The following is a 25768-nucleotide window of genomic DNA, read 5'->3' as shown; positions in this document are numbered from 1 at the left end:
TCTGGAGGTCACCGAGTCCAACTTCCTGCTCAAAGCAGGTGCAAGTCCATCAGGACTTGGTCAGGTACTTATCAAGTTAAGCATCTCCAAGGATGGAGATTCCATAACCTCTCCAAGCAACTGGTTCTACTGCTTGATCATTTTCATGAAAAAAAAAAATTATCCACCCTTAAAACTAATTAGAATTTCCCCATGTCCCAGTTTGTGGCCATTGCCATTCATCCTGGCTCCACACACCTTTAAGATCAGCCTTGATATGAATCCTCCCATTGAAGGGACTGAAGACAGCAATAAAATCTGCTCTTCACCTTTTCTTAAGGCTGAACATTACTCAGGTCTCTCAGTTTCTCCTTGTATGTCACATGCTCTTGCCTCCTCACCATTTTGGCACCCCTCCCCTGGATTTACAGTAGAGGATCAGTATCTGCCTTGGATGAGGAAGCCCAAAGTTGGTCACAATACTCCAGCAGTGTTCTCACGAGGTGAATATCATTTCCATGAACGTGCTGGTTCTGCCCTGCTAATAAATCCCAGTCAGGACACTGTGGTTCTGCTATGAGCATAACTCTTTCCACAAGGACAGCTGCTGACTTGTGTTCACCCTGCTGTCCACCATATCCTCAAGTTCTTTTCTGGAAAGCTGCTTCCAATTTAGTCCACAACCCCTGCCTCTACTGCTACATGAGGTTATTCCATCCCAGATGCAGGACTTGAAACTTGGTTTTGCTGAACTTCAAGATGTTCCCATCAGCCAACTCCTCCAAACCTGCTGCAGTTCCCCAAATTGCAGCCCTGCCCTTCAGCACATGGACACTCCCTGCATCGTTTGGCATACTACAGGATTCAACATGGGAGAGTAAACATAAAACCTGCCACAAAAAACACTTCTAAAGAGAGACACTTGCCACCTTCATGGGCAAATCAGTTCCTGCAACTGTTCCCAGCCAGCATTTAATTCACGGACAGTAAGGAGGAGGGTTGGTGAATTAAAACAACTTTCCACATGTAGATGAGCTCCAGAACTTCAGGAGCAAACAGGTAAAAAGGTAAATAGTTGGAATAAGGTGACAAACAGCCATTAAGATTCTTGGATTTTCTGGCTTAGAGGTGCTATGACATATTCTGCAGTGCAAAGGTGCTAAGGAAACCCAGGGTAGTGTGAAACACTGGCTGAAAAAAAAAAAAACCCACACACCCACAACTTAAAAACCCCTTCAAATTACAGCAGTTGAACAACAGATGGTTTGCTTGCTTCACATTTGTGTCATGAATCTTCAGAACTTCAGATTTCGAGATAAAAGCTTTAAACGACACCAAACCTTTTGAAATACTCTTTCCCCCTGAAACAAAAAGCTCTACTCCAGAGAATTTCCAAGACTGGGCAAGACGAAAAATGAGATTCAAACGAGGAAAAATTCTGAAGCATGAGCACACAGGTCTATTCAGCTGTTCTGCAGATAGATTATGTTAGGTTTTATAAAAGGTGTAGGTTACACATGCCTCCACTCCACCAGGCTTTTGTAACAAACAACAACATGGAAGTGCAGAAAAATATTTTTGTTTGGCCAAATTGTTCAGTGGGGATCCATTTGTTTGTACCATCTGCTTTTAGCATTTTTTTTTAAAATGTAACATTTGCAAAAGATAATAAATAACTATAATTCCCTCCTTCCAAGCTCAGACAGCTGAGAGCAGTAGCATCCTTCAGTAGAAACAAATTAACAGAACTGACATTTTAAAGTTTACACACTGTGATCCAAAATGTTTCAGAACACCATTATGCTAAAAAATTCCTATACAACATAATTAAGTATCTATTTAAGTTAGAAAGATGCACAGACTTAAAATCAGCCAATTTTATTCAAATAATATTAGATGGAACACAATCACCTTTCCTCAAAAGTTACATACTTATGTGCTTTTTAGTCAAATGAAAACTGATTTTTTTTTACCCCCCTCTTGTCAAAATTTTTCAGTAGAAGCCAGAGTCTTGAGTAGCCCAGTTAGGTGCCTAAAAATAAATAAATAAGGATCAGGAGAAATGAAATTACTATATTATCTGTTGGTTACTAAAATTTATGAAAAAATATTTAAAAACTTATAATATTGACATATCACTATAAAGCAGGAATATTGTTAATTACTGAAGGATCTCCTGTTAAGTTTAAAGCAGGTGTTCATATAGCAGAAATACATGCTGTAATTAAGTTGTACAGCCTGAGTCCCCCAAGCTAGTAGTTCCAAAAGGGAAAAGATCTAGATAATAAATACAAATATAATTTGGCAGCTATATTTTTTAAAGAAAATATTATCATGTAAAGGTTTAATGACTCCCCTTTAATGGAATAAACATCCACCGCTGCTTGTCCAGCTTCCATCAATATTTCAGCCAAATAGCAAGAAAGCCAAATAAAACTTAAAAAATACTTAAAGTTCTTGTAATTTTTTTCGTGTGTGTTTTGTGGTTTTGTTTGTTTTGAGTATATGGCTAGGTCCTTAGTGGACCTCAGAGTCACACACCTTATACTGTTTGCCCTCACAAAGCTTCCCTTACTGTAAGATGGACAGAGGTAAAACCAGGTGATCCTGTCAACTTTTTATTTTCACTGGTTCTACTTAAACCTCCGGCTGATCTAATTATATTATCTAGTACTACAAGAAATGGGTTTAACAGGGTATTGCACAACTCTTCCTTCATTTTACACTCTAAAGTATCACTTACTCTTCTCTCACTACTATATCCAGATACTTTTTCAAATGGGGATTATACTTTTAAAATAAGTACTTTCAGAAATGTCACCCTTCAAAATTAGCCCTTTTTCGGTGATGAAGACCATTTAAAGAAAGTAGAGAACCACATTATGACAAACAGGTTAAGAATCATATTTAAATATATCTCACAAAAAAGGTAGCAGGAATTCAGAAAAATGTAACTTATACCAACCTCAGATCTACCACTCTGATTCAATTTCTTCTCAATATTCATAGCCAACATTTGACTACGAAAAGACAGGCTTTTGGTCTTTTCAATCACTTGTTGATAAGGTGAGACTGCATTGTTGCCCATGACTACATGGCCCTAAAACACAGCAAAGATACAGCAAATTTAAATAACACTCAAAATGCCTCAGTCTTTAATCTATTGCTTTGCTTTCAGAGCTTTCACAGATCATCTTGCACACAGGATCAAAACACAACAAATGTCATAGGCAAAACAAACAAACAGTGGAAATTAGAACTCACTGTTCCTAAATTAAGTAAAATATATTTAATGAAAGATTCAACAAATTCATTTGGATCTGTCTGTACAGTCTTACCAGCTTGGAATCCAATTTGGCATCTAACCGTGCATTTCGAATTAGATTGACAATCCATCTCTCTGCTTCCTCAGGAGTCATATTTAGTTTATCTGCCAACATACTAAAAGATAACAGACTTATCAAAAGGTGAAAGAGAATCCCTCTTATGCTGGTAAACACAACTAGGGACTATGGAATACAAGTTAAATAAGCAGAAAATTCAGCACAGCCCAAGACTTGTATTCAGCAATTAGCACATATCTGGGAAGTACACTTTCATTTGACTGAGGTGACTTTAAAGCTTATATACATGCACTCCTGCACATCTCCCATCCCCACTGCTTACATCAGGACATTGTGAATGAGAAATTCCCGTTCTGAAGTATATACTTAGTCATTCTGAACTACATCATCTTGCACTTAAATCGTGATCTGCACAATTTCAATATATTCCTATTAAACCTCGCCTACATCAACATTCTTTGGAAAATTATCAATTAAGTAATCACAATATAAAATAGCAGCCATCATTATAAAGAGAACAATCAAATTGCTTCCATTCTTATTTAAATACAGCCAGCAATCAAAAAAGTTTAGACTAAGTAGTCAAGAAAAGTGTTTAGTAATCAACTTCATTCTGAAGTTTCAGGAACAACAGTTTGGTATAGAAGATGTGACAGATATACTGTGCACAAAGTTCTTGCAATTTCAATGAGGGATGGTGGGGGAACACAAAGAATGGAAAATCCTTAACGAAACAAGCACTCTTGTCCAGGAATAATTCCTTCTGATGGCATTTCCTGTGGCTTTCCAGCCAACTCCTGTAGCTTCCTGCTGGCAGTTGGCTCCTACAGGACATTTGTAATGCTCATTCTTCCATCAGCTTTCAGACTAAGGTAACAAACATGAGGTAAGAGCCATAGACATGACCGAAAAGCCAGCTGGCTATGCCAAGTTGCACAAGAGGTCAATTTCTCACCATTTTACAGAATCTTGTTTAAGCATATTTTTCTCTGCCTGAAAAAGTAATTATTTTCTTGACAATTATAAAGTATTTGCTTGATACTAATAATCTACCCATTATTAGCTCATCTGCCTGGCTAGACTATATACTTTTCTTTACACAGTCTTCTCTCCTATATGTTCTTGATCTCTCACCCCAACACTAAGAGTAAATTCCTTCTTTTTGTCATAGATGACATGAAGTGAGGTGAATACAAAATGAGCAACCTAAAACACCTACAGTGAACTCACTTTGGTGAAATGACACAACAAACTGGTAACAAAGTATCTGGAGTCCGGCAAAGCAAGGAGAATTAAAATCCAACTGCAGTTGCTACTGTTCCACTAGAACTACGGTTGAGTAGAGAGTTAAGGTAGACAAAAGAATAGAAGATATCAAGAACGCAAATTTTTGTGGAATTATGAGTCAATTAGGCAGAAGACAGATGTTTCAACAGGAAGAAGCTATAAATTGCTTTACTACCTTTGAATCAGTGATGTTAAGCACCTGACATGAAACGAAAGAAATTTTTAACTCAAAGAACACAGGGTGGGATGTATGCATGTGTTAGGGGAATTCTCATATTTTTCTTTTAGAAGCACCAACAGGCTTCAGACAAAATAACTCTTCCTCCAGATGACCGCAGGAATGGCTACTGACACTACAACCTACCTTTGAGATTAAAGTGTGGAAGCTCTATCCCTGAAGACAGTCAAGAATCAACTAGAGAAGACCTTCAGTAGCATAATGGAACATTTCATTTAGGTGCACAGGATTAAACCAGGTGACTTCCAGAGGTCACTTCCAACCTACAGCACATAGATTGTGCTTTTTTCGTAACTTAAAGTCTCTTTGTACTTAAATGGAAGAGGGCACAGACTTCTAGAAAGAAATTCCAAGCTACAAACTATAAAGTGTTCCATATCACCTAGCAGATAGCTATCTTTTCCTATTATGTCTAAATTTTACTAGCCCAGCTTCTTCAGAGGTGGGCTTTTTTAAAATTAAGTGTTACATGAACAAACATAAAGCATATATGCAGCTGCCTGACTGAAATAATGCATCTCTGTACAGGTATTTTTTCCTGCACGCACATTGGGAAAACTCTCAAATCACAGAATGAAAATGACAGGGTAAAAAGGGACATAAAAACCTATTTTATTTCATCTTCTGGTTTTGAAACTCACAAGGCTTTAAAATTTTAATACAAAATAACTAAAGTTACCAAGTAACATCTTTCACTGAAATAAAAGCATGTGTATTAAAAAAAAAATTAAACTTTATCACACATTTGTAACAAAAAATGACCGTATTTCAGCACTTGTAGCAACTGGATTCTATTTTAAGGTCTCCTTGCAAGCTGTACTGAAGGAGCCAGCACCACCCAAAGTGCCTGGATATACAATGTGCAACACATATAGCCAAGGTTTTCTCCATCCTTGCAGAGGAAACACACTGAAGATATATCCTGATTACAATTATAAGGCTTAGCAGACCTCTCAACAATTTTCCAATTTGTTCTGAATAGTTAAACTGTACTTATCAAGTACTGTGGTACAACCAGCCAGTTTTCAGCTCCAGGAATAGCAGTGCAAATCATTTGTGGACAAAGAAATACAAGAACTACACCCCAGACAAGTGTTTAATTAAAAGCATTTACACTGGCTAATTTCTCCAAAAACAAGTCTGAAATGCACTAAGCAATGCTTATGCACCCCACTTAAGAAGCCCGAATCTAATGATTGCTGCAGTTTGCGTAGAAATTTAAGACTTATGTCTATCATTTAAAACACAATGATCTACTGAAAGGAATCTCATTACTGATGATTGATTCCACGTGCAATTACCTGAATTGATCCATGGTAGGAAAAAAATGTCAATCTGAAATGTCTCAACTCCAGACATTTGCCTCAGAACACATCATAATGCTCATAAAATAATGACACTGCTACCTATACTTGTGAATCACACATAACAAGGAGAGCCAACTACAACATTTTCTGTCACATTTGACACTGAAATACCACATATTGCATAAAAAATATGAACTGTAAAGTAATAAACACTAAATAAATGACAGCCACCTACTCTAAACCTTGATTTGTTACATAAAGCTTGTAATTTTGCTGTAACTAATCACTGGTACATTATCCACAGTTTATCAGTATGCTTTGGCAAAGATTTTAAGCACACTTAAGATACATCCTCCGGACTCTGGTCATTGACTGGAGTCAGATCAGAGAAGGACACTTATTAGAAAGACATTTAGTCTTCAGTTAGAAAAGTTTAACCATCTAGTTTCATTAAGAACTTGTGCTTGAATATGTGCAGCATTCACAGTACTGAAAAACATTTACAGGAAACAGCAAGACACTACAAGGGTTTTATCCTCCAGAAAACTCATCCCTAGGAGAACTTAATTTATACTTTTTCTTCCAAATATTTAATTAAAACCCCTTTATCACTAAATATGCAGTACTCTGCTTAAAGTGATTTCAGATAAACTATTAGCCTCCTTACAAAAAGGAAGTATGAAGTTTTGTTCACTGCATCTAATTCAGTTTACTATTACGACTATGCTTGAAGCAATATACCACAGTTGATTAAAATGCTCAAATTCACTGTTTGCCTTTTACATTGAACTCACTGGCTATTTTAAGCTGATATAAAGGACAAAGAATCATTTTCCAAATGCACTGAAGACATAGGTGTCACACATTGAAGAGATTAAAAGCCGTAAGAATTTCCATTCTTTCTCCAACTATACATATCCAAGAAAAAAGTAATCCTTTCAATAGGCTTGCAAAACTCTAAGACAATCTTCTCTCAAGTCCTTCTTTTGAAATCAAGCAGCGTTAAATCACTTCCTCAGAGGACCAGATGCACACGTTTGCTCTGGATGCAAGCTGGTAACAAGAGTCCATTGAACTTGGATCGATTTAACAGCTTTGGTTTTTGCTGTCTCAAGATCTCTGCACTGTTCTCTAGCACTCAGATTCTTATAGCTTTCAGAGTTCTTTACTTTTTTCCTTTCTAATTTAAGGGATGTGGAAATATGCGGAATGAGGGCAAAGGCCAAGTGGAAAGGGATCTCAAGCATGCATGACGACATTTTCCTGCTTAGTTTCTACAATAGAGGCATCGGAGCTGATCCATTTGAAAAGTCTGTTTTTATAAAATTAATTTGAGTAAACAGGCATCCTTGCCAAGAAGAATATAATTTCTTGCAGCCAGATCACTCACTTTGTGCCACAGGGAATAAGATCAATTATTTTCTATTTAATTAATGAAAAAAGTAGTACAGTTCTAATAATTTCCAAAGAAGAGATCTATTAGACAGACATGTATCAAATTTACTTGTGTTAGGTAAATACAAAGTAATTGCTGTATTTGCAGTTTATGTTTAGTTAATATTAACAATCTGTATCAGTGTATGTGCAACTGAGTTTGAAATTAAGACACCTGAACTTAGGCGACACTGGCTATTAAAGTTCCCATTAAACCCAGTATCAATCTAACTTGACACCATGAGAAAGTTTTAGCTTGAAAGTACTGTTTGTTTGGGGTGGTAGACAGGGTAAAGAGAGGTTGTTTTAAAGTTAACCACAAGAACTCAGCTTTAAAATATGATTGTTATAATTGAAGTATATCACATTAAAGCTATAAAACAAGACAATTATCCAATTGTCTTTAATTATTTTAATTTCATCTGATAACTGAATATTTTACTACTAAAATTCAGTTTGTCAAACTGTCATCTATGACTGATTTTTCTGAAATGGCATTATTAAGAAGTTATCTTACCCAATGCTGATACATTGATGGATGCGACAAAAAGTCTCAAATATAAAGAGACGGGCATTCTCAATGAAGTCCTCAAGACAGGCCACTAAGAAGAAATCATTCACAAGCACCTGCAAGCGTAAGGAGAAAGCGAACATTGAGAACAAACATGGAAATAATAATTTATTGGTAGACATGGTCAGTAAGCAAGATCAGTGAGTAGTACAGCTGAAAAGAGTTCGTGGTACATTCTAAGGTGTGGAGAAAAAGCTACGGACTTAGCAGAAACTACCATTGCCCTGCAGCTTGCTAAATTAAAATAGCATGCTAACATTATCACTGAGGTTTGACTCAAGAAGGGAACAAGGTCTACTGCTGTCGGAAGTCTACTGAAGATCCCTCCAACAGATAAAATTTAACTTCCCCCTCATACTGTAGGATTCTCCTCTCACTCTGCAATCAACATTCTCCTTACCAAGCAAATCAGCTTACTCAGTAGTATAAGCGGGCCTATAAAATCCAGATTACAGGACCACCAGTCCTATTCAGTGAAGATAAGACCTTCTTAGGTGACTAAGACTAATGAAAGCCAAACCAGAGGCTATAAGAACTGGTACTAACGTTCAGGTGTTCAAAATATTAACTTTTACACTAGGCAACTCAAGTGTCAGGTATTTAAGTGTTCATAGTAGACTAACTAAGAATTTCCCAAGAACATGAATTTAACTATCATAATGTTATTTGACATTACTTTTCACCACTACCATTCCAGGATGCAGTATCATTCAGAACAAGTAGCAAATCCAAGCTTTTCTTCATGCACTTCCCAAAGCACTAATGGAAAAGCTGAAGTTCTGCCAAATGCATGATTACCTATTCACTCCTTGTTCTAGAACCGCTTAAATATAATTTTAAAGCTATATCCTCACTGTTAAATCTCTTCAGTGTCACAAACCAACTGTCAAAAAGCATCCCCACACATACCCAGGAATTAAAGCCCATCAGAAAACAGTCAATGGAATCAGGCCACTTCAAACAAATCAGTTAGCCACTATGAATTTGAGATGGTTGCTTAAGGTCTTATAAATGTTATTAGCCTTACTGTTTCACACTCTCTCAGCTTCTTCTGTGCACCATCAAAATCAAAATTAACATACAAGCATTCCACAAACTCTGTAATAGGGTCCCTGTACGTGTAGGACTCCTACAAAAAAACCAGGAACAATATTAGAAATCAAGGCCACAAGGTCACTCAAGAATTCTTTATATTCTTCAAACAAAATTTAATACTGAAATAAGTCCACACATCATCTTAAATAAAATGTTAAGGTAAACTTCCCAATTCTTCTTATATAAGCTGCTTATATGTGTGCATTTTTTCCTCATAGTAGTCAACCAGAAGTGAAGTTTCAACATCAGCATTCAGTGCTGCAATCTTCAGGTTAAAAAAAAAAAAGTCAGACTAGAGCTGGATCTGTATCAAACATCGACATTTCTTAAAATATCATAGAACAGATATCCTTCCTAAATTCTGATTTCAAAGACAAGTCCAACATCAAATCCTTCATACTTGGAACTGAATGATCATTTCATTTACACAGACCATAGCTAACACAAATAATGCTACTTTCTACATAGCAAATACTTGAATTTATTTCAGCATCACAGGAATTACTCTACCTTCTCAACTACAAGGCAGGAACACTAGATCTATACATGTGTGTAAATTAAGACATAACTAAATATCCTCTCAGTCTCTAATGTGCATTTTAAGACAGCTCCACTCTGTATCTGTCAATATGTGCTTTTTCATACAAAAACATCAGCAGATTAAAGGAATTACTAAGATTTATTTTTCTAGATCAAAGACATTTTTCCTTCTCAAAAGAACTGTATTTACAGTCTCATCATTTAGGTTTAACATTTTCTACAGAAAAAAGGGGTTTTTAAGCAACATTTTACTTGCTAACCATGTTACAGGGCTTCACTATGTAACACACTCTTGGATCAATCACCTTGTAAATTTAATAGAGATGAACAACGAACTGCTTACCTATCAGTTCAATACTTGCAAAAATATTGCAAGTATTAGCTATCTCTAATTGCTAGTAGAGCAATCAGCCTACCATGTGACATTCGGCAAATCAGTTAATTCAATGCTTTGTTTCTCTTGTGTAGTCAAGTCACTAGTTTTACTGTCTGAGCTGCTTTCAGATCTATAACACTTCTATCACTTCATGATTTAATATAGTGAATGATACAGAGTATGGAAGTACTAAGAAATAAGTATCCTAACAGGTATTTCAAAAACAGAGTTGGTATTTTCAAAATGAACTCCCTAGTGATCCTTGTTTTATTCCTAGCAATTATGCAAGATGAAACAAAAGCAAAAAAAAATTGTAGAATGTTACTTTGCTTCCAATATTAGAAGTTCACATTACATTAGAAGTTCAAGATTCAAATCACATTTTAGTTTAAGATAAAATATGAGTCTTAAAACTTCACCTAGTAGCATAAGAAGCTATAAACTTCTTTTGTGAACACCAATGCTTAAAAGCAGATTAAGATGTGCTTAAAATTTGATCTTTGCATTGATCGTGCTTTGCATAGGTAGGGACATAGATGCTTGAAGTGGATATAATTGACTGCTAGCCTGTAACAACTGCACTGTCACATATATATCATAGTTCATTATTCAAAATGTTATTACAATAATGTTTTTTCTAGCATGATGGCTTGTATACAAGCTGTACGCTGATTTCAATTAAAAGTCTTTGCCATAGCCCCCTTGATTGCTATCAAGTACAACATTGATTGCTCTTGTTCATGTCTATATCCACATATAACTGTGACAACGGAGGCTTTTTCAAGAAAATGCACATGAACACAAAACAATGCACACAGCTTAGTTGTTTTGAAACAAATTAGATCCCTTATTCACACTATTTGTTGTAGGGATGGCTGTAGAAGAAGAATCAGATTCAAAGCCATTTTATATATCTCACTGAATTTTCCGCATTTAATAACACAGGGGAAAAAAAAAAACAAAATTGAAAACATTGTTTTACTCATTGCTCGTTGAAAAGAGGAAAAAACAATTCTGTTCTCCTACTGACTGACATACATTTTACTTCACAGAGAAAAGGGAGTTCAATGAGAGAAAATGGGCAACAGGCATATTATTAGAAAAAAGTTATCATGAAGTCTCAGTAAAAGAGGGTAGAAAATAACATATTTCAGTCCTTACCTGCTGAATAACCTTGACTAGATCTTTCAGCACTTGTCTTCGTTTTCGAACATCCTTATTTGTTATGACTGCAGTAGTCAGGTATCTGAGGATGTGTGGGCACATTGTCTGAATTGCATTGAGATACCTAGAAAGCAAAATTTACATAAAGCTCAGATAATGCGATTTTGCATCAAAACAGTATTAGTGATGAATACCTTACATTTTTAATGCAATATAATACCAGGGCTTATGACTGACCATTTATTCAAATATAGGGGGATGATTCATTTCTGTTAACCTTGTGATAATCCTTTCAGACAGGGAGAGGAAGGAGGGAAGCAAGGGGAAGAGAAGGAGGCAGCGCCCTGGGGAGAGTAGCAAAGGGGCTGCCTCTGCAAACTAACAGTCCATATGCTTAGTTCGGGTCAACACTGGTCTGTCAGTTACAATGATTTCACAAAAGGGGTTTGCATGGGCACATGGAACCACAGGAAGTCCTTCCTTGTATCTCCACCCGAACCTGCAACTTTCCCCATTCAATCTTTCAATAAATTAGCCCATATTTACAAGTGAAAAGTATAAATTAAAATGAAAAAACAAACATACACCATGAAACAAAAAGGAGGTAAAAAAGCTCACTACAAACTACCAGTCTACCGGGGATCATAATCCAAAAAATTCAACTGCTTTTCTTTAGCACTATTTTCCTATTCTAATACATCACCTCCAACAAGGTACTAAAAGGAGAGCAAAAACTTATAACTGATTTCTCAGTGCTAAGCTGTTCTAGACTCCTGGATCTACACAAAAATTGCTCCTCCCACAAATGGCTATATAATTTTACTCTTCTCAGATTTTCCTAAAGAACTCTCCATAAATAGGTTTTGTAAAATCAAAACAGAACAATACCTTCCCCTACAGTTGTAAAAGATATGGAAGGAGCTGGGAATCCAGTAAAAGCAGTTATTCCATCCCCCACAAGCACCAGAAAAAAACCAAGACAGTTCTTCCTACTTCATTGCCCATTCTTCTTGAAAAGGAAGTAAGATCATGAAGAAATGCAAATTATACATGAAAATTCAAAAAAGGCTCAGAAAAAAAATATTCAAAGTGTTAATATCATTAGAACTTCTGAAACAGGTTGAGGTTTTGAGCTGAAAAGCGTTCGACAAGGCTGCATATTCATCATCTGCCTTCATTTTGATTTGAAGACCCCGACACAAAACAAAACAACTTACTGTGGTTGATAGAGAAAAAGGTCAATGATATTGTCTCTCCCTTTAGGATGATTAAAAAACACAAACAAAGACCAGTGGATGAGCCATGTTCTTTGCTGAAGAGACTGCAGGGGAGAGCTGACAGACTGAAAGAAAACAACGTTGGTTTACATCAAATAAAATACAGTAAGTTTGCATGAATATTAATGCATGGAAACCTGTAATTGTTCAAAAACTTGTGATTTTTCTACTGGCTCCTCTTAGCTGTTATCACACTCAGGCCAAGTTTGATCTCCAATTTTTTAAACTGTCCTCTGTTAGAGATAAATCTGCCAAAAATTATAACAAAGATAAATCTTCCAATATTATATTCCAAATTGTTTGCTAAAATGCGTATTCTGTTATGGCAAGAGCGTAGATTTTAGTTCTCTAAAGACCACCACACTAACATAAGTTATTACTTCCCTTTTTAATTTGTAATGTTGTTTCTTGTACTCCCTCTTCAGATGTGATCTGAAGAACTACTTGACTTCTCTAGCTTCTCAGTCTTTCTTCCTCTCCAAAACTTCACAAGAGCTCTTTTGCCATACACTCTCAGACAATGATGAAACACCACAATCACTTTCAGCCAAGAAAGAATAATGTAACTATCTTCATTTGAACCAGCTGATACTACACAAATAATGATTCAGCTCTAAGTGTCTGTAATAGGTCCAAATTTCAGTAGCAGTTCAAGGACTGCAAAGTAATGTGTTGAGAATGAACTGACAGAGCAAGTAATCATCACTCTGGAGAGCATGATAACTAGCTACTATGATTCTATCCTAAAAAAAAAAAAAAAAAAAAAAAAAGAAAATCTTGGAGTATGATCATAGAATCATTTCAGTTGGAAGAGACCTTCAGGATCATCGAGTCCAACCATAATGAACAAGTCAAATTTACTAGCCCATTATAACTATATAGGTTCATAAAGATGAGAAAATTACAGAAGATGTGTTAACATCAGTTATTTGCCACATAGATAAAGAATGATTCAGGCAGTGGGAGGGGAGGCAGGAACAAACTCAAAACACCAAATGCATTTTCAACATTCTGTTTCAGGAGAGTAAAACTCTTGCATTTCCCCATTTCAGATACAGCCACTGAAACCCCACAAGTAGAGAGAAAGACTGAGAGGTCCTTAATCACTTCACTTGCTCTGAATTAGTACTGCAGGTCCACTCTTCCCCTCCATGTTCTTGGTGCTCATCTGAACTCAGGAGGTGGTGAGGAAGCTGAATTGGCTGAAAACTACTTCCAAAAAGAAACTTCCTTGCATTTTCTGTCAAAAGTGTTATTTTCATGTGAGAACAGTATACTGTCCCACTTTGCTAGTGAAAAGGTGGCAAACTATTCCTAAACAAGACTGCACAATTCAAAATAATACTTGAATAATAACACCTCTTATTTCTTACCTTACTAACATGACAAATATTTTACTTACATTATTATCTATTGTCTCCTTTAGTCTTGTGAGATCTTCCATGGCTGCATCCCAATTCTGCATCAGAATTTCAGATGCCAGTTTTCCCCACAGAGAACTCAAAGCATTTCTGTCTGTTGCTGGAACCTATTCTCAACAACAGCAAAGCCATACTCTTAGTATTTTTTAAAGTATTATTTAAAAAAATAAGAAAACTATTTTCTGGCATTATTTTTAATTTACAAGATATCAAATTTGCATCATCCTATCTTTCCAAATGAAGCACTTCTTTAAAAATGCAACTTAGGTACAGAAGAAAAAACAGTAGTAAGGCTGCTAAAATAGAAACTAGAAAATACTATCAAAAAAGAAAAAATGAAATGGGTGGGCATCAGATAACACACTGGTTCCAAGTTTTTCCAAGGGTGTGGTTTTTTTTTGTTTGATCAGTTGGTTTGTGGGGGTTTTTTGTTTGTTTGTTGTTTTTTGTTCTTTATTTCTTCAAAATACCATATAAAAATGCTTCTAACTACTAAACCAAGGTTATTACAAAGCAACTTCCCAAAGAACTCATGACAATAGGTAACTATCTTAAAAAAACAACAGTACTCAAAGTTCTTTCTGCTAATGCTGTGACAAAAAGCACACTTCCTACAGAAGGGTCCAGTAGAACTGGAACTTCGCAGTAGTGAATCTGTTTCCTGGAAGGGCAGTCCTAAGGTCAAGCTGTGTTAGTTTTATACAAGAACGAACTACACTTTGGTCATTCACAGTGTCAAAATCTGTTCTCAGATCAGTTACAATAGTTCTTCCATAGGTTATGTTTCTTCACAAAGAACTTAACTCTTCTCCCATCTGAATTAATAAAAGTCCTGTATCAAGCCAATTCCAGCACAAAAACACTACTTTATGAAATTAGCTATCTGACATAGATGAACATAATGCTAAACCCAGAATGAGAGCACAAAGAATTAAGGACAGCTGCCCACCTACCCACGTAACTAACTTTTACTTCCCTTCTCAGCACACGGTATGTACCTATAACACTGAAAGTCATATAGAACTCGACCTTATCATAATCAACATCTAAACTAAGAATTTAACTCACTCCTACTTTAAACCCTACTCTGATCAGTTACATTTCCCAATTTTGCTTCTTTAATATTAGGCAATTACAGGAATTATTGTTTTTTACCCTAGTAGCACTTGAGATGAGACTAAAAATTAGACAGTAAGAAAAAAAACCTCAACGTATGAGCCACTACATATTTTCAGCAATCACTCTACATATCTGTGAGAGATACCTTGTTTACCTTGAAGATAATGGCTTCTAAACTGTGTACCAATTTAGCAGATTCTTTTAGTTGAGGAGGTACACACACACTGTGCTTGTTCCAAATCATGTAATTACAGTTATCTATTCACAATAACTGCATTCAGGCAATGCAGCTGTTCCAGCTACAGTACCTGAACTTTCAAGCACAGCAACCTTACATTTCCACTTGTTAATAAAACAGCACATCCACTGACCACCAAAAATAAATGTACTGTGTTCAGATTCTGACAAGACAATGCAATTCCATTCTCAAAATTCACTCCAACCATTAACAAATTATATGAATTAAAACCACATGAAAAAAGTTGCTTCACAGATGATTAATCTGGTTCTACAATTCTCATTTAAGCTGTTTGTATTTCCTAGGCAGATGACTTATACTCTTAAATCCATCACAAGATTCAGGAAAAGGCAGGTGACAGTTCAGATGAGAAGCTGGCAGCTCACCATTACCACCTACTACATTCAATTCACCTGCAAGCTTTTCATTACTGCCGAAAACATCTGCACACAAAAACAAGTATACATTTTTTGATTCATTTTTTTTTGTATGCTTTTTGTCACTCTTGGGTGGTGGGGTTTTTTCTTTGTTTTTTGGTTGTTTGGGTTTTATTTTTCCAGGATACAGTAGAGAAGTATTTCATATTTAAATGTTACCACAAGACCCACAAATTTAAAGGACAATTCTGAATTCAGCATGAAAATAACAGAATTGCTAGATCATAGTCAAGGTCTAGTACTAGCAGCTATTTTCAACTTTTCCTTAGTACATAGTAATTGTCTCAAAAAAGTTCAAAAGTATTACATTTTAAGAATTAATACAGACAACTTACTGGTCTAAGTATTTCATTGAAGAAACAACTAAAAACGACAAAACAACAAAAAAAGCCCACCACATGAACCAAGCAAACCACAAAACAAAACCCAAACACACACCCAAAACTTACCAGAACTCTAAAGAAGTAGAGATACTCTGCAGCTCCTGAATAATTACCACATTCATACTGGAATTTTGCATACCTGTAGAGTGTATCTAGGTACTCCTGCCTAAACTGAAAAAGAACACAAAAAGAGCTTTTTTCACTAAGAAAAAGCAAAAAATGTTATTACAAGTCAAGTTTACAAATTAAGTAACCTTTGCAGTCTTTAGATTCTTTGAAAGACATTGTACACAAGAAAGAAAATATGAAACTATTATACTCTTAATCCATGCCAGTGAATTGAAGATTATACCAATACTGGAAAAGAAGTGAAATTCTGTATCATCAAGTAAAGCACACCTTAGTTAAAAGGATGCAGCTAACATTGAATTCCAGCTTTATTTTTCTTTGTATAAAAACTGAAAGTTCAAAGACATTAAAAATAAATATCTTATCATTAGGAATTCTGCCTATTAGCTACGTTGATATGAGACAGGCCACAACGTTCGTCCATAACTGCTCAGAGCTGTTGGCTGGGGGGTAGGTTGGATGGAGATATCTAGAAATTAATTCTAACATATATAAGAATTAAACCACTTACACCATGCTTCTCAGCTAAATAGTCAAACAGCATCCGACCATCCCTATAATAAAAAGATAAAAACTGCTGTTTTTACAAAACAAACTATCACCATACAACACACTACACACCATTAGCTGGTCAAGTATGCAGAGTATAAATTTGAAGTGATATTTTGCTACTTGCTGTGCAAAAGCAACTGCAGAAATCATGAGCCAACTATTCCTAAAGTGTCATGACAAAGTTTCAAAATCTTAAAATTACAAGAAGTTAAAACAGAGAAAGTCACATGCAACAATGGAAGTGAAAGGGTGGAAAGTTGTTTTAAATTTGATGGTACCCTTAGCTTTCAGTATGAAAGTTACATTCTGATTTAGAACTCTTCCCACTCTCATGTTCTAAATCTACACAAGTTACTCAAGCCAAGCAGTTTGAATTTAATAGGAGACAGGGAAAAATGGCAAAGACTAAAATAGAATTAGAAGTGAAACTTAAGCCACTTAGCACTGGCACACAGTGGTTAAAAAGAATACCACTATCACAGCAAATGCCTGCAGAATGTACAACTATTAACAATACTTAGTAAGTTCTAAACATCTATGCCACATACGATTACATTTCTGAAGCTTTTTTAATTCAACATCGATAATGAAAATACAAGTATTATCTAGATCAACAGAAAGTTCGTGCCTCCAGCAGGCAAGCATGAAACTATCTACCACCAGCAAGTCCCACATTAATGACTACAGGGTTTAAAATACCTGTGGTATTTTTAAACACTAATTAACTTAGTGAATAATTTCTTATCCAGCATCTGCAATGAATCTTGATCTGCTCCTAGAATGAAATTTTAGCACACCAGCTTTTCAACACAGTAAGAATTCTGTTCAAATTCTGCTGCAATCATCTGGCAACAAGAACCACAGCTGAATTCATAAACATAATTGAATCCATATTCATAAACAGAAAGTATTTTCAATTTGGCACTTTGACTGTATGGACTGCTTTATACAACACAGAAAGAATTAATGACATTTTTCTATTCTCTAGCCCCACACCCCACTAGGCATACTCCTGCACCTGTAGCTACCCGCTACTTCATATCTTCTGTGCACTCTGTCATGTGCTGAAGATGAGTTGGACAACTCATGGAACTATGACATATGATAGAACGAGTACCAAGATTTAACTGAAGAGGAGAACACCAAGCTATAAATTCCTCTTGGGACAACGATACAGTAGAAGCATATATAGGGGACAATTTTCCCATTTACTCCAGAATCAACTGTAAAGCTGTTTGTTTAAATAGAACTTTTGGTATAAGATTATACAGTGAAATGGCACATTGCCAAGGTAGCCAAGAATGACAATCCTCGGTAATACTTGTGGAAGCAATGAAATAGTCTCATGGGTTTCTTCCAGTGGAACATACTTCAGGGATGAGGAATACTGACTAGTCCTCTATCATTTTGTAGTCAATGTCCTCCAACAGCTGCACAGAAAAAATGAAGTCAAATGTTTTGGCTGCTTCTTGAAAGAAGTTCCACTTGCAAAGTCTCCTCGACACATCATCTTCTATTGTTTCCCAGACTTCGATCTTCCAAACAGCACTGTCATGGATCAAAAACCATGATCTAAGGCCTTGGTAATACACAGCTCTGAATTTGCTACATATTCCAACTCACCAGCAGCAATTCACTAAAGTAAAAAAATCAAAGGTTGCTTTCTACTATCTAAAGCACACTACTCAGGTCTAGACAGATGGACATCCTTCAGATCAACTCTCCCTAATACCGTACAACCCAAATAATCTGGATTAGAATTTCCATCAAGCCGATAACCAAAACTAGTGTTTCTGAGCGGCAACGTTCTCAGACATTTTGAAAGTAAAAATGATATATCAGTTCTGAAACAGAACTTGCTGCATGAGAGTAGCAGGGCTAATATTTTACAGCTTTAGATAAAATCAAAAAAATACATAGAAATACTTATCTCTTACTGCAAATGAGAAACATCCTGTTTTGAAGCAAGTGCTACTGACCAACCTCTCTAGATCAAGAAATGCTACTACATAGCATTGCAAAAACGTAATTTTTTTCTAGACCAACTATTATTATAAAAACTGGCTAAAAAGGCAAAGGAAGAACTGAACAAGATCTCTGTACATGGGTCAGAAATTAAATCAGATTTGAACAGGATTGTGATAGGAAGTCCTTTTTTTTAAAAAAAAAATTAACATAGTCCCAGTTAATAACTTGAAGGCAGATAACCAACACCAACTGGGCCTTTCACTTTCAAAGGTGTACTTCTAAAAGCTGTCAAGTGGCTTCTGGTTTTGCATAACCACTGCAAGTCAAAAGCACATGTAACTCCTTTTCTTAATATAATTATCTGACATTAAAAATCCATGCTGAAATATAAAGGTGGCTTACTTATCCTAACAATGCTTTTTACAGCAGAAGCTTAAGTATATCCTGGTGATATCAGAACAGAAAATAAAAACTTTTTCCATAGTGCTGGAAAGCTAACAGATTTCATTATTTCTGCTGACATCTTGTTACATGTGCACATCAAGACCCAATGCATTGCACCTCACCATTTCTGCACTGACCAAGTTGTAAAATAGACTATAACAAATTCTGAAAACAATGTTCAGAGTGGAAAAAGCATAGGCCAAAAGGGCTGATTAGGTTTCTCAGCAAGTTGGGTAAGAATGGAAAGGAAAAAAGGATGATAATCCACACTTGAAACAAGGAATAAATTCTAATGAAGTTCCTCCTACTGTGGAGACCCATTTTCTTCAGGTGGGTTACTCCCAGACAAAAATACACCTCATCAAGAAGATTTATGCAGAGGTTGTGCATTCTATGTTTTTCTAAGAAAATTCCAGAAGCAATGTTACTCTTCCATATCAAGAGATGCATAAAGCTCGCCAACAATAAATCCAAGAACAGGCTTCAACTTCAAACTCAAGTCAAGCCACAGGTACTCTATATGATGTAGTAAGCTCTATTTCAAATCCTAGAGCAGGTAAGGCCTAAGAAGGGATCTAATTTTTCAGAGTTGGTTAGACACATTTGCAACAGTAATAACAATGCTTCCTATGTAAAGGCAGACAAACAGTAATTTACACTAAACAAATACCTCCCACCTCTCTGTTTCACAGCTTCACAGTTCCTTCCTCAATGACTACAGCTGAACCTTTTCCTACAAGGCCCAATTCAGGCTTAACCATAAGAAAATTCTCATAGTCCTTAAATATAATGCACAGACAAACTCATTCTACTTTAATTACTCCTGTAAGCAAAGTGAGAAGAAACTGGATATATCTTAAAAATATTATGAGCACTACCTTACAGCAACAACTTGGCCAATTCAGGGTGTGAGGGAGGGTAAAGGGAAAGGACAGGACTCCTGAAAGAAATACATGCTATGAAGCTGAAAGGATGCCTATCCACCAGTCTTCCCAGACTAAGATAACATTCCAATATGCTCTATGGAAGGTAAAAAGGATGGTCTCCTAGAAAAAAGAATCTGAGTTTTTTCAGACTGTATTTCCCCTCAGAAACCCAGAAACCACGTCCCTCAAAAAACAATGAAAGCCCCACAACCCCCCTCAAATCAATCTTGGCCTTGATTTGACTGCACTGAATGATACCTGTCACTTGTCCTGAGTTGACTCATACACATTAAGAACAACAGAGAAGTTTTATGCACAGCATGTAAAAGTGTTGAAGTAAACAGTAAATTGTGTCCAGCAACTTCAATTACCTCACCACAAGCACAATTTAAACATTGGTTAGAAATGAAACTGTCTCTCTTTGCAGCTGCTACACAGAGAACATTCCTATCATCAACACCCAAGAGGTACTAACAAGCCATCCTACAAAATTATATTAGAAATTACCTAGTGGACTGCATTTGCCTTGTAGTTTCTGGATCCTCAAACATCTTGACAATAGGTTCAGTTTCAGCCTGAAGCTGCTTTAGCTGTGCAACAACAGTTGTTCTCTTCTCACGCAATGCTAAACACAGAAACAAAAAAGATTTTAATGTAATGCCTTAAGTTTTTACAGAAACCAACCCGTAATTACATGGTGCTGACAGCACATCTGAACACGTCTTCCAATTCCTATCTCGCGTGTCTTCTCAGTCAAGTCACAAATCCAGAGGTATCCAACAACTCATTAACTTAATAAAAAGTTTCTAACATTTAGTTCCTTCCCTCCTGCATGGAGTCCTGATCAAGCCACTAAGGACCCCATATGGCTGGAGCAGAGTCTTTATTAGACAAGGTATCTTTAGACTTCCACTAAAGACGAAACTACCTTTAAAGTATATTCACTTATGCAAAATAATCTTGGAAAAAAGTAAACACCACTATGATACCAATAAGATTAATCTTCCTCTAACTGATCAGGTTCTGAAAGCACATATTTAGAATACTTACATGAAAATTGACAGGAAGAATTTAAAGCAACTCAATCTGCAAAGTTATGATTCAGAATACTATGCCTGCTTAATCAGAACATTAAACCTTTTATGAAAAATTATTAGGAAATAGAAGTAACAGCTTGGGTTGATCATTCTACACAGACCCAAACTTCTTCACCAAGTGCTACCAGTGCAATAAAATAAACACTTCAATAAAATTCAGAAAAGTCTATATGCTTAAAGAAACCAAACAAAGTAAAGAAAAACACAGTAGCACCCTGAGACTGCCTGTATGAGCCAAGAAACACATGGGATCAGAGAAGCCAAGACCAAATCCCAGGAGACAACAACAGTATGCAAGAAACCACAAAGTGAGCCACACACCAGGACAACTGATGCCACAGTGAATCTATTAGACTTCTTTCGTATTTTGACTACACACACATTTGTAAAGGAGGTCCAAAGTGGATAACACCGTGATGGTGACCCAGCTTAAATTCAAGAATGACTTGCCTGACAGGAAGTGTTCCAATAAGGAGAAATTATCTCCAACTTCAGATGAATCTTGAGATTATATAAGAGGAAGGGAAAAACATATGAAAGAGAAAACACTCAGTTGACTTACTAATGGTACAAAAATGTTTCATTGTGACATCTCATGGCTGTGTAATTGTGAGCTGATCTCATGAAAGACAAGACAAAGGCAACTATAAATTGTACAGAGACACTTCTAAGTATGATAGGGTAAGTGAATTTAGCTGTATGTACTTAAAACCGTGAGGTCTTAACCAAAAAAAAAAAAGCATAAAATTATAAAATTTTAATGAAGCCAGCGACTCCACAAATGAAAAGAACCTGTCTATACATACATTCTGGTAAGTGTTGATGCATGAAGATGACAAAAACTAGAAAGATCTCGGAGAAAGTTAAGACCTTTCATAGAACGCCGTACAAGCCAGCACCCTGAACAACTGACTCTGTGAGAAGTCTGACCTCTGCTTAAATTAATTTTGTACTGTTGTATAAAAGCCAAGATCAAACAACAGCTAAGTTATCACATAAAAATCTTAGAGAGATGTTTGAAAAAAGTATACGAAAAACATTACAAGTGTGGAAACCATTGCACTACATTAATGTAGAGCTCTCCCAGTGACCAAATTCATTCAACTTACTTGAAACCAAGACCTTATGAAATTACAAACTCAGTAACCTGCTTAAATAAGTGGCTGTAACCAGAATATTAAAGTCAGTTACTTAGTGAAAATGTGCTAGGATTGCTATTTCTTGTACTGTTTACTACTTAAGCATTTCACTTCTGATAACGGTAATATTCTTCTTCAACAGTTTAGAAAGGCTGGAACAAGGAAAGAAAGAGGAAGATCTATTCAACTTGAGAAGGTCTGACTTCTTTTTAAATCAGTAGAACTGATTTAAAGGTGAAAGTTTCTTAGATTACAGAAGTGAAAACCCTGGTTCTCATTATTTGTTATCAGTCTCATGTATCATGGCATATACACCCATAAACAACAGCATCTAATGGTAGCATATCAAAGATTTGGTCAAAACATTGAATCCAACATCCATAAGTCTATCAGTTCTCTTCATGTATTCCCCAAGAGGCCAGCTGCTATCTCTGCAGTTTAAAGAGCCTGGAAAGAACAAGACCCATGGGCAGAAAGTTGGATCTTGTACCTGATGACAAATAAAGCTCCTGAGTCTCTTCCTCCTAAACTGCAGGCAAGACAGACTGTAGTCCCACTAATTTAGAAAATGGTGACAAATTTCACAAAATGAGAAAAGCTGAAGAAATATGTAGAAATCGTATATTCAAAGACCAAAAAAAAAAAAAAACCACACACATGAAAAATAGAAATTATAGAACACAAGATATTATAATTTTCTGCCCCTCTTCAAGCACTCCTCAAGAAGACATACATTTAAGAAGTAAACAGGAAAGTTTCCCAAATATTGGAAAAGACAGTAAGAAATTAAATTCCATATTAATTATTATAATAGGAATTATTATTTATTTTATTCTGGAGAAACAGCAATTCATATATTGACAGAAGGGAGGAAAACATACATTTTCAAAAAACACCTGTATTTCCTCAAAGTCTAAAAATCAACCATAGACAGATTAATGCAATCACTACTTAATATACTGGATGCTTCAAAAAAAGTTTAGTAATCCCAAGTAATTGTGCAATAGTGTTTAATTGGACAGATGAAAAATAAGTGCAACTCTATTTAAGTGCATGAAATGACCAAATTAGCACTGAATAATTCACGTGTCACTCAAAGACTAAGTTCCTGATAGACCAACAAACCCAAACTTCCCAGGGTTAGGAGATTCTATTTGTTTCAGTATTGTAAACACTTTCATTAAGGCCAAAGTTAAACAGTACACTAGTTTTCAAGTGCAACAAGCAAATTACCATTAACTATTTATTATTTTAGATAGAAAAGTTGTAAAACGAATTTTACTTTTAAATGAATAGCTTACCATGTGGAATTTCATCAGAATAAAGATTTTTGTACACATCCATAGCAAAATCCACCATGTTGGTATCACTAAGGAGATCCAGTTTTCCTTGGAGTAACTCTTTTTCATTGTATATCTGAAACAGGAATTATGAACAGATTTCTTTGAATATTATGAAATATTTTCCAATTCACATTATGCAGTTACCTTTATGGCACAGTTTATTTATAGACTTTTGTCCAATTGAATAGTTTTAAACATCAAATCTCATAGCTTTGCAAGATCTCACAGCTCTGTCATTTAGTGTGCTTACTATACAGCCTATCTGCATTTCCAGTCTCGGCAATGTACCAGCAATTTCCTACTATTTACGAATGCAGGAACTTCAAAGACTAGTTAGAAGACAAGTAACATTCTATGTTAGTAATCCTTTAGTAGGAAGAGTAATCCCTTTTACGACTCCTGGGGAAAAAAATCCAACAAGAAAGAACTCTGAATATTATACATATTTTTATATATATATATACATAATTTTAAAAATAAAGCTTTAATCAGATTTTCCTGAAATTTCTGAAATTCAGTTAACACTTTTTCATAAAATAACATGCTAAACAGTGCAGGCTAATCAAATAATTGAAAGTGGATATCATAAAAGACACTCAAGATCAAATTTATAATTTAACTGTAGCACAGATTAATCCAAAATATGTTGGTAGATCTATAACAGAAGACACAATTTAATTTAGCTTGTGTAATCAGATGGTGTTCTTTCAAGTTTGTCAAATTGTTTTTTAAAGTTCCTACCCTATAATTTAGCCACGAGTTGTAAACTGCTATTAGGTCTTCAAGCTGTAGATGAGGCCTAAACTAGAGCATACCTCAAAAACATATTTGCATGAGGGCTATATTAAAACTCAGCACATCACATTCACATACATCTCAGATACAGAATCTGCAAAAGTTTAATTTGGCTCAGAACACCATGTTGTTTAAGATAAACACTACAAAAATAAGTCTGTTTCATTAACTTGAGCTGATTTACAAATGCCAAAATACTAAAAGTGCCCCAAAGACAAGAGACATCAAACAAAGTCCATACACTTAACATGAAAACTGATTAGGTCATGTCAATGTATATAAGCTGAATTGGTTAACTTCTTAAGCATAAACCAATATATGTTTTAAAATCAAACCTTATGTTATTTTACACATTTTGTTTCCAATTTAAAATGGATCAGATGAGTGCTTCAGAGAGTTTAGCTTCACAGAAATATACTTTAAAAATATATAAGAAGACCAACAAGAGCCAGCATTAGGAGGGACTTACAGTTGGTTTAAACATAAACTCGTGACAGTACAGTTTAAAATTCAAGGGTCTGCACTGACGGCTGTGACAGCACGATCGGCCAGGCCGCAGAGCCAGAGCAGGGCTGCCCACGGTTCCCGCTGCCGGGAAGCGGGCACTAAACGAACCGCCGCTGGCAGGGAGAGAATTTCCTTTTCCCTCCCCCGAACACGAGGAAGGGAAAGAAGCTACAGCCCACGCAAGGGAGGGGAGCCGGCTCCGCGCTGCCTCACATGCGAGGCGCTTTGAGAGGAGAGGCTCCCCCGGCCCGGCTTTCCCCCCGTCACCGGGAAAACCCACAGGCCTCGCCTTCACCCTACGCGGCGCAGAAGCCTCGAGCTCCTCCCTGAGGAAGCGAACCCTGAGTCGCCTCATGGGCCGGGCCTGGCCGCGCAGCATCTGAAGAAGGAGACGGCGGCCGCGCGGCCCAAGCCCGTAAGAGGCGGCAGCAGCCGGTGGTGCCGACTGCCGTTCCTCCGCTCCCCTCGCTGCAGGGCCGGCTCCCCCGCCTCCGGGAAAGCCACGTACCTCCTTGACCGAGAGAAATTCCAGCAGCGGGAAGACCAAGTGCCGGTCCAAAAAGTGTGCGATCTTGGTGGTCAGGTCGTACTCCGCCATCTTGGCGACAGGAAAGAAAAGAAAGAGGCGGAGCCCAACGGCGCGCGAGGCGGCGGGAGG

At 36.4% G+C, this 25768-nt stretch overlaps 1 protein-coding gene across 1 annotated transcript; it reads right to left on the bottom strand.

The window, feature by feature from the left end:
• Positions 1–1841: 1841 nt before the first annotated feature.
• Positions 1842–25761, bottom strand: EIF3E (eukaryotic translation initiation factor 3 subunit E). The gene is made up of 13 exons (XM_065831100.2): positions 25619–25761; positions 23767–23881; positions 20737–20854; positions 16851–16893; positions 16277–16381; positions 14015–14140; positions 12553–12677; positions 11333–11459; positions 9188–9289; positions 8107–8216; positions 3318–3420; positions 2945–3079; positions 1842–2011 (listed from the first exon to the last, which is right to left on the bottom strand). Exons 1-13 carry the CDS (start codon positions 25706–25708, stop codon positions 1973–1975), a joined length of 1338 nt encoding a protein of 445 aa, XP_065687172.1. The 5' UTR covers positions 25709–25761; the 3' UTR covers positions 1842–1972.
• Between the last annotated feature and the right edge of the window lie 7 nt (positions 25762–25768).

Source organism: Patagioenas fasciata, chromosome 2 (assembly GCF_037038585.1).
Source record: "Patagioenas fasciata isolate bPatFas1 chromosome 2, bPatFas1.hap1, whole genome shotgun sequence".
Lineage (NCBI taxonomy): Eukaryota > Metazoa > Chordata > Aves > Columbiformes > Columbidae > Patagioenas > Patagioenas fasciata.
Note: the sequence above shows the minus strand (reverse complement) of the source record. Positions and strands in the feature narration are given on the sequence as shown.

Bases quoted from the DNA above. Each gene is read 5' to 3' on its own strand.
- EIF3E (XM_065831100.2), bottom strand. From the start codon at position 25,708: ATGGCGGAGTACGACCTGACCACCAAGATCGCACACTTTTTGGACCGG. The intron at 23,882-25,618 runs GTACGTGGCTTT...TTCCTGTTTCAG, and splicing joins AATTTCTCTCGGTCAAGGAG to ATATACAATGAAAAAGAGTT. The intron at 12,678-14,014 runs GTAAGTAAAATA...GTTTTCTTTCAG, and splicing joins AGGAGACAATAGATAATAAT to TCTGTCAGCTCTCCCCTGCA.